At 47.6% G+C, this 9,387-nt stretch overlaps 1 protein-coding gene across 2 annotated transcripts; it reads right to left on the bottom strand.

Annotated features, from left to right (window-relative positions):
* Window positions 1-752: 752 nt before the first annotated feature.
* Window positions 753-8,694, bottom strand: GHRH (growth hormone releasing hormone). Of its 2 annotated transcripts, none has more exons than XM_027646040.1 (7): window positions 8,482-8,694; window positions 5,268-5,367; window positions 4,311-4,442; window positions 3,571-3,675; window positions 2,835-2,972; window positions 2,445-2,541; window positions 753-2,004 (listed from the first exon to the last, which is right to left on the bottom strand). In XM_027646040.1, the coding sequence occupies exons 2-6, from the start codon at window positions 5,345-5,347 to the stop codon at window positions 2,478-2,480; spliced, it is 519 nt and encodes a 172-aa protein (XP_027501841.1). In that variant the 5' UTR covers window positions 5,348-5,367; window positions 8,482-8,694; the 3' UTR covers window positions 753-2,004; window positions 2,445-2,477. The 2 variants fall into 2 exon arrangements, with proteins under 2 accessions (XP_027501841.1, XP_027501842.1); XM_027646041.1 differs by lacking the exon at window positions 8,482-8,694 and adding an exon at window positions 5,460-5,555.
* Between the last annotated feature and the right edge of the window lie 693 nt (window positions 8,695-9,387).

Here is a 9,387-nt window from a genome sequence, read left to right as displayed (position 1 = left end):
TGTAGCAGTTCCTACCTGTTCTGTGTGAATGTTACACTGAACCCACAGAGGTTTAATGAATTTCTCTGACCTCCTCTGCACTCCTCCAAACACCAGTCTCAGGCTGCATCCAAGTCCTCTGGGACTAAAGGAGCTTTAGGCAAGAAATAACTAAGCTACTATTCACAGTAGTTTATCCTGGAATTCCTTCTCATCGTGGTGAGTTTTTTGAGCCTCCTGTTTTGTTGCTGCTCACTTAGCAGCTTTGTTTTATAACTTTCTTCTGATGCTTCATGCTAGGACAGGACTTTCCCTGTGCCTGTAGAACTCTGGCACGTTATCCAAGGAGAGCACAGATGCAGAAATGAAACCATGGAGTGCCTCGGTGATGTATCTTCTCTAAGCTGTGTGTGTTGCTTTTGATTTTCTACTTCCTTGGGTATGCAGTAGGAAAGGTAATTTTTATTAATTTGACCTTCTATTTCTCACATATTTTCTGTTTTGCTTTATTTGGTTTTATATTTAATATCCCAGAGTTTGAGCATTTGTTTCCTCATTTTGATGCAAACTTAACTTTCAAAGCAGTATCTTTTATTCAAAATAGCTGCACTCACCCAGCTGTTTAATCACACAAACACTTTCTGAAATGTTTTTGACAGGTCTTTTGATTTTATTGGGAGCATCCAATCCGGTGTTTGCAAATGGCTTTTATGCCACTTAACAGAATTTAAAACCTGAGCAGGAAGGATGTAATGGGTACGGATTTGGTGCAAGTATGAACTAATCTTCAAACATACTGGAGCTTGCTGTCCTAAAACACAGTCACCTGAGGAAAAATGAGATGGTACCTACTGCAGACTGTCAGGGAATTGCTTGAGTGCAAGGAGGAATGATTTCAGAGGCCTTAATGCACGTGTGCATGTCACTGTATTTCCAGCCTGGTGGTGTTAATGGTATTGGAGCTCCTGCCTTTGTTAGCCCAGCTCTGAGTCACCCTCAGTGCACTTGACCACTGTCTTTGAGAAGCATCTTCCATTCTGGGCCCAAAATCAAGAAACTAACTTCTCAACAAAAGAGCATCTTGACCTGCTGTTGGACAGGTTTATTTAGAACAACTTTTATTTCCTGCTAATGGAGGGAAAGCAGACCCCATCCTGATGTTATTTACATTTCTGAAGACATAATTCTTACACAAACAATAGGAGAATTGGGGTGACAGGGGGGAAGTAGCTGTTTGACATCACTGGGTAAATAAGTTACTCCTTTGAAAACATTTACAGTCATATCTAGTCACAGTGGAGTTCAGAGCCATGGGGTGGCACTCAACAGGACGTTGAGTTAAAACATAGTGACAGCCCAATCTGATGCACAGGGATCTCCTTGAACTCTCACAGAGCTGTAGCTTTGGTTTGAACACCTCAAGGCTGAGCATTAACCATAGCTGAGGTTTTTAGAGCTCAGTTTTGCTGCCAGGGCTCTGTGTCAGGGAGTGAGGCAGCAGCAGCCCACAGCAGTGTTTCTGATGGGTGGGAGACGTGTGGATTCATGTCTCACCTCGCTCTGATCCGAGCTCTGTGTGTGGTTGTGCCATCAGCATGTATTTAGAGAAGCCTGTAATCAATTTACTAAGTTGCCTAAAGGTGCCTTTTGGTGGCCTCATGTTTGTTAATCAGGCCCTCAAACAGAATGATGACTTGGCAGAAATTTTGCTACACTTTGTGATTTGAAAGCCTTAATTAGTAGATAGAATGTCCCCAGGATTACAAGTGTATGGGTTGTTTTAGTCTGTGTGTAAAGCAGCCTGAGGTTAAACCACAGAGGTGGGTTTTTCTGATTCAGTACGGAGCAGTATTTAGAGAGGGGAGTTAAACTGTAAAGACTGAAGGAAATTAAGTAGTGCATCAGCACTGCATTCCTTTGATCACGTCTGAGGAGTGTATGCATCAGTTTGCAGCTCACATCTGGCAATGTCTTCCCTGCTGTGAAGGGCTCACTGTACATCAGGTCCACGAGCTCTGAATTATTCTAGACAGAAGGAGGAGGAAAAGAGAATTATGAGAAAACTTTGTGAGGACGTACAGAAGTTTTTTCATCCTTTGGAGGCTTTTCCTGAATTACTTTATTTGTGGAAAAGTAACCAAAACCTGAAATGTCCCAAGTATCTAGAGGCAGGTGTTGCTCCTGGGAGATTTTTATCTGCCTTAGGCCTGGCTTAGACATTCAGGCACACTGTCTCAGATTTACAAGGCTGCTTTGGGTTGCTGCAAGCCTGTTCCCAGGCATCCATATGCAGCTTCACAGCACTTGTGAAGGTACTTGACAAAATTGATTGGGAGTTTTTTCCCCTGAAATTGCACCTTTTTTCATGGACAGCAGTGGGGGCTGGTGTCACTGAAGGAGAGCCTGCAAACCTTGAGCAGTGCAGCAGTGTGTATGTGCAGGATGGAGCAGAGAATGCTACTCACCAGAGCGTGGGGAGATGGAAAAGGCAGAAGTATTTACATGAGCTTAGCCAGGGTGCTGGGAAAGCCTTCTAACCGACTGCTGTCCATGTCCTGAGGCCTGTCAAGGAAGAGGACAGGGATGGTGTAATTGGGATCAAGAGAGAAATTATTTTTCCACTGCTGCTTTACGGCATGATGAGGTTGAGAAGACCACTGTGTGTGGTGTGGGCTGGCTCAGCACAGGCTGCTCCTTATCTGCACCCTGCTTGGGCTCAGGTAAGAGGTTTATTCTTTCCCTGACTGTCCCTGAAATGATACTTAATCCAGTAGCTCCACATCTGGAATCCAGGCAGCAATAAGGACCTTGTCGTATTCCTGCAGTGAGCTGATAATGGACTGATTCCCACCTACCTCTGGTTCTGCAGGATGGCTCCCAGGAAGTCCCTCAGGACCATGTGGTGCTGGAAGCTGCTGTCCATCAGGATGCTGCCAGACTGGCGCCTTGTCAGGAACTCCTGCACCCCCTCTCCTGGGCTGCTCCCGCTGCTTCTGTTAGGTGAAGATGAGAAACATCTTTGTTTCAGAGATGCTTTTTTGTGCCTTGCTCCGAGTTTGGCTCAGGCTGAGCAGCACAGCAAGGGAACCTGCTGGGTCTGACCCTAGGGCCATTCTGCTTCATTTCAGTAAGGATTGGTCACTGTGTTTGCTCCTCTGTTAGAAGATGGATTGGAGCTGGTTCATATCTGACCAGTTGGTCTTAGTGGCAGTCAGTGATCCATCCAGCCAGAGGTACTGGAGAGGCTGCCTTCTGTGTTGAAACCAGGCCAGGGATAACTGTTTCCTACCAGTGAATGATCATTGCAACTATTATTTGCAAATATTATTACTTGTTGATATTACAGTAGAACTCCCAGCTGATCTGATGCTTACAACCTTGGAGGAAAGGATTAATTAGGCTGCTTAATGACAGCTGTGATTAGGAGGGATCCAAGATGTAAGGATGCAGGATGCCCTTCAGGATGTGGAAGAGCAGGAGAGATTGTTTCTCTCGCAGTGGAAGGCAGCTATTCCTGCTACATGCATGAAAGAAACTGCCCCGTGTAATAAACAAACCACTGGCCCTGGGCCAGCAGGATGCTGGGCTTACCCGAGCCGTTTGCCAATGATGGTCTGTAGGAATTTGCGGGCGGAAATCTGCCCCAGGAATTTCCGGTAGTTGTCGGTGAATATGGCATCGGCATGGCGCTGCACCCTGGGGGGGAAAGGCAGGCACAGTGTGCTCTCTGAGCTAGCAGTGAACCCTCCAGGTGAGAAATAACACACTGGGGGTAACAGTGCTGATAGCAGGGGCAGGTAACCACAGCAAACACCTTTTGGTGTTGGACTGTGCTAGTGTTGTGGGGTAACAGGATTTGAGGGAGCTCAGTCCTGGCATGGAGGCAGCAGGCAAAATAAAATGTCTGGTAATCAGAGTCCACACTAAAACAAGTAAGGAGGAGTGCCTGCAAACCAAAGGTGAGGTCAAAGAACCAGTGGAAAGGAGGAGGAGAACCACAGGCTGGGAGAGGGCAGAGCTGGGCTGGGACATTCCCATGCTCTGCAGCAGCACTGTCATCTCCTGGGAGGATGGTGTCTGGGACAGGATGACAGGATCTTCCAGCAGGTCTCTAGCCTGTGGTTAGACCCAGACTCCAGAAAATCCACAGTAGGGGAAGCACGAGCCACTTGACTGGTCCCACTGCTGTAAGGACGAGTCCCCTGTGCACTGTGTGGTGCCGCTGGGACTGACTGACCTGGGACTGACTGACCTGCTGGTCTGCTCCTGGGCTGGGGGAGGTTGTAACCAGCACACTCCACAACAGCAGGACTGATAGGTGAGGTACAAACCTTTTCCCAGTGGGGTCTGCTAACAAACCCTCCTCCTCCTGCTCCTCTGCTGAGGGGTTCTGGCTCTGCAGTGGGCTGCTGTGCTGGAGCTGGAAGCTCGTGGCCTTGCCAGCAACTGGCCCTGGACTGTACCTGCAAGACAAACCCCAGGCATACTGTGAGGTGTGCTCAGTTGCCAGTTGGGGCTCAGTCTTCTTGACCATTATTCTCTGTTCTCCTGCTTTTTTCTTTCTCCTTTTGCCATCCCATCTTATCACTGATGCAAGTATTGTCCATCACTCTCTCCAGCTAGAAACTGCCCTGAAGCTCTTTCAGCAGTGGAAAGATGATTGATAGCGCTGCCTCTAACTCACTTCCCCCTCGCTGAGCTCCCAGCATCCTTGAGCAAAATTCCAGTGATTGTGGTATCATTGTGCCAGGGCCTTGGCACAAGGCCAAACCATCTTCTGTGGGATGTGTCAAATCCACACTGGAGAAACCAATGCTTGATTTTGTGCTTCTGTTGATTTGTAGGGGTGGAAAGAAATATTACAACTTCTAAGAGGTGACAAGGAAATACTTGAAACATTAATAGGCAGCTGTTGAGGTCGTGTACTAGAACAGTTCTGACTTCAATGCAGGTGCCCTGCAGCCACAAATTTTAATCAGTGGTGGAGCTGGTGGTGCTGCCTGCTCTGGAGATTGCCAGATTTCCCTTTATAGAACCCAGCATCCAATTCTAAAACCAACTGTTTGGGCTAAAATATTCCATCAGGTGCCTGTCCCTTTGGAAACCACCCCTAGGCTAGCAGTGTACCCAAAAAATTAAGACAGGGCAAAGAAATAGGCCTAGCAACACATTTAGAGTTCGTCTGGCTTTCAGAAGTGCTGGCAACCTTAATTTGGCATGTGCTTATTTTGCACAAGGTCAGGGATGAGGCAGGGAGTGATAGTGTGGATAAAACACTGAGCACTTACCTGAAAGCTGGGTAGAGAGGAGAGGAGATGGAGCATGCAACTAAATGCAGGAACAGGAGCAGAGTGGCCTTATCCAGCATCTTCCACCCCTTGGAGTCACCTAAAACACAGAGCAGTCTGAGGGCAGTGAGGTGCTCCAGGCCAGGAGGGGAGGCCAAGTACCACCTTTATGTTCTCAGTCCCCCTGCTCACTTTTTGGCACAAAGGGCCTGGAAATTTGCCTCTGTTTGTGGTTGGGGTGTTTCCCAGTGCTGAGGTTTCTTGGCTTGGCAGTCTTCCCCAGGGAGTGCAGTGCTTGGAGGCAGTGGCTGTGTCTCCCTTGGGCCAGGAGGCAGGGCCGAGCAGAAGGGTTTAACACTGTGGGACCCCCGATGGACCTGTCCCACTGCTGTAGTTGAAGGAGAGATCTCTTGGGCTGGGGTGAGCTCCAGGGGCTGCTGCAGGGGCTGTAAAAGCACCTGGATGGAGGGCAGCAGTTAGCAGGGACCAGAAAGGAACCGCTGCCTGCACAGGACCATCTGCAGCCAGCCCCTGGGACCTCTCCTGCCCTCCGCTCACCAGGGACGTGTGTCTGCTCACACGGCTCTACCTGTGTGGCACAGGTCCACACCTAACAGCTGACCAGGCTGCCTCCAGCCAGAGACTGGGAGAAGCAGGGAAACCCAGATAAAATTCCTGGGCAGAGGGGTAATACTGGCAAAGCCATTTATCCAAGGCAAGTGCTGAGCTCGGTTTGCCGAATAAACACATTGTCAGGCTTGGGTGGGGAGGGGACTGGACTGAAATATGTCCGGGGGGGGGGGGGGGGGGCTGAACTGCCACCCTCGAGGCACCTTCGCAGCTCTGAGCACGGGCTGTGGTGGCAGGTGGGATGGGCTGAGCCGTGTGTGCAGCCCTGGCTGTGGTGCTTCATTCCTGGGGTTGGCTGAAGAGCTGCGAATGACTCAGGACAGAGTCACCTGAGGTCACACACCCGGGGAGCTGAGTGCTGTGCTTTTGTCCTTGGAAGCCAGGGACAGTAGAAAGGTATTTCAGTGAATGCTGCTCTTCCTGAGTTTTGATAGAAAGCAATTGATCTTTTGCTCAAAAAAGATTCTTTAAGAATGTGGATAGAAACCTTTAAAATACCAAGTTTCCCTGTTCCCCGTCTTACTTTACACAAGAAAAGAGCAGAAAGATGTTTGATCTCCATAAAAGGGTAAAAAAACCCTTCCAAAGGTATAACAATACTTCCTTGCAAAAGGAGCAGCTTCCAAATGGAAAGGGTTTGGTTGGGCTTCTGACTGCCCAAGTGAACTTTCCAGGGAGTGGGTTTTCCTGAGGGAGGGGTCTTTCTGATGGAGAACATCAGCAGTGAGCTCTGCTTTTCTGCTCAGAGTAGATCAACATAGAGAGGAGGACACTCATTAAGGACTTTAAGTGGGTCCAATCTCAACACTGTGGAAGTTAATAATAGAATTAGTGGCAGTGTCAGAAGTCCATGCACAGACATGGGAAAAGGTGTTGCACTAAGAAATGAGGTTTCTTACCACAAACTCATTCTCAGCCCAGTCTGTTTCCAGCTGCTTGTGCTCCCAGCAAGGGACCAGCAGCTTCCCCATCAGTTCCCCTGGGAGCACCACAGTAGCTCCTGACTCCTGCAGAGCTTCTTGTGCTCATGGATGGCATCTCCTACTCCTGGTCTATTACAGAATCACTTTGGCCCCTCAGAGAGCCAAGAAATACTTAAAATAAGGGAAAAAGGGACTTTGAGAGATTTACAGGGCTTTTGCCTTTAGAGCAAATTTACTGCTTCCTTTTTTTTTTCCTTTTTCATTTGAACTTGAAAAAGCATGCCTTTTCTGTGCTTCTCCCTGAGTATCTTCAAGGCAAATCCCAAGTCAGATCCTTCTGGATAGAGGAAATGATCTAAAGCATCTGTCAGGGGGTACCAGGAGACTGTGGCACCAGCATCTAGAGAAAGTGCCAACCAGGAGATTTAATCAGTACCAGGGAAGCTACTGTGTGAGCTGAGAAGTTCAGTGCCAGTGTCAATGCAAACCTCACCCAAATGCTCTTCCTAGCATACAGCCCTGATTAGCACTTTCTGTCTCTGGTTTCCGTTCTTTGAATGTTGGGGTTTTCTCCAGAATCACTTTTTGAACCTTTGGGGTATTTTTTTTCTTTCTCTATTAATAGCTTCTTTGCAATTTTGTTTGTTTGTCTCTGGCTTTGCCCTTTTTCCCCTGTCTTGCTCTGCCTTCTCTCCTTTAGCTACAACCTGCTTCTCATTCAGCTTTTTGGGTATGTCTGTCTCCCTTTTTCCCTTGGGAATAAATCTGAAATGAAAGTCCTACACCCCTTCCCAGAAGTGTCTGCTGTTTCAGAGGAGAAGCTGGGGAACTGAAGTGTCACCCTGCATGGAGGCAGCTTGACAGCTCTGCAAAACATTGTTACCTTCAAAATTCTCTTGAGGTGAGGGACAGGACAGCTCACTTTCCATTCTAGCAGCACATGAAAAAATGATTAATAAATAAATTCCCCTTAAGATGATGAGCTTTTAGCACCATTCCTGCAGATGAAGCATAAAAGCTTCATTCCATCCTGTGCAGCAGGAACAGCAGCATTGTGACAGTGATGTTGGAGAGATGGGTATCTCTGAAACCCTAACCTGAGCTGTCTGAAAAACACCCCTATGTAGATGAAATGAGGCTTTTGCCATGCCTGCTGTTTTATAAAGCTGAGACTTTTATACTCTGAAATCCTACAGTAGAAAAGCAGAAATCCTTTTCAGTACCTCCCTCTGCCTCGTTGTTTGGCTTCACGTTACCTATAACACACTGTTGTGTTTCTCCTCACACTTGGCTTTGGCTCAAACACAGTTTCATTGCTGGGTGAGTAAAACACTGTTCATTTGCAGAGTAAAAGCAACTCACATCAGTATAGCAAAAGAGAAAAACTGTGCTACAGCTGGTAAACATCTAATATGCTTTTACAAAACTCATCTGTGGTATAATTCTATTGATTTGCATTTATCCTGCAGTTCAGTTATTGTTTCCTTCTATGACTTGGTACAAAAACATCTTGGTACAAAACTTAGTACGGTACAAAGGCTGTTGTATATGGCAAAGCTAATTCCTGGTGCCAGCTGTGATTGCATTTCAGTACAATTTAATTGTCTCCAACTTCCAAATAGGCATCATCTTGTTAAACACAGAGAGAGGCTCCCACTTACCGTTCCCGTAGAGAACAAGCACTTCCTAGATCAGCTCCTGCCCAGGTGTTCCTTCCCCTGTTGCAAACACAACTTCTCCTCTGGAGCTGCCTCTGATCCTTCTGGGTCTGAGCCCCGCACGGTGCCGGGCAGGACACGGAGTCGTGCTGAGCAGGGAGGACTCTCTCGGATCTCCCCCCAGCTGTCCTCTGGCTGCCAGAGAGGTGCATCTCTGCTTTTTATACCTGTGCTCCCTCAGGAGTCCTGTGGGCTTCCACACGTCAGAGCATCAATTATCCTCCTGAATTTCAAAGGCTGTGTTTAGCATCCTCTTTCTGTGTGTGTGTGTGCAGGAAGGTGGCAGGGAGAGGGTCATGCCTGTAATCGAGGGTCATTTGCACACTTTCTCTTTATCCCTCAAAGAGTGAAGAGCAAATAAAAACAGCAATAATCTGGCAGAGTGAATGACAAATTCACTTTGAAAGGTAAACTTCTCTTTCCCTTTGCAATTGCAGTTTTTTTCCTTCTACTCTACAGTGAGTGAGTTAACCATTAATGCTTTCTCACACTGCATGAACTGGAGGGTTTGTCTTTTTGCTATTCTATTTTTCTTTGATTATCAGCCTTTCCCTCCTTCTCCTTTGTTACTCACACCTGCATTAGCGGGGCAGTTCACGCTCCAGTCCCTCGCAAACATCACAGCTTCACATCAAGCACACAAAGCAGCCGGAGAGCCCTGCTCCGTTCATGTGCTCTGGAGAAAGGCAAGGGTCTTCCCTGGGGTGCTGCGTGCACTGGCAGCTGTTTTCATTCCTGGAACAAGGTTTATGAAAGCCCCATTAAAAAGAACACAGAGCCTTGGTGCCAAGAAGACCAGGACAGTTCAGAGGAGCTAAAAACGAGGTGTCAGCATGAGCTCCACCTGCC

The sequence above is a fragment of the Corapipo altera genome, unplaced genomic scaffold (assembly GCF_003945725.1).
Source record: "Corapipo altera isolate COAL_440 unplaced genomic scaffold, ASM394572v1 64, whole genome shotgun sequence".
Classification (NCBI taxonomy): domain Eukaryota; kingdom Metazoa; phylum Chordata; class Aves; order Passeriformes; family Pipridae; genus Corapipo; species Corapipo altera.
This window is presented reverse-complemented; position numbering and strand designations above follow the sequence as displayed.

Bases quoted from the DNA above. Each gene is read 5' to 3' on its own strand.
- GHRH (XM_027646040.1), bottom strand. From the start codon at position 5,347: ATGCTGGATAAGGCCACTCTGCTCCTGTTCCTGCATTTAGTTGCATGC. The intron at 3,676-4,310 runs GTTTGTACCTCA...TTTCCCCCCCAG, and splicing joins GCAGACCCCACTGGGAAAAG to GGTGCAGCGCCATGCCGATG. The intron at 2,542-2,834 runs GTAGGTGGGAAT...CTTCCTTGACAG, and splicing joins GCCATCCTGCAGAACCAGAG to GCCTCAGGACATGGACAGCA.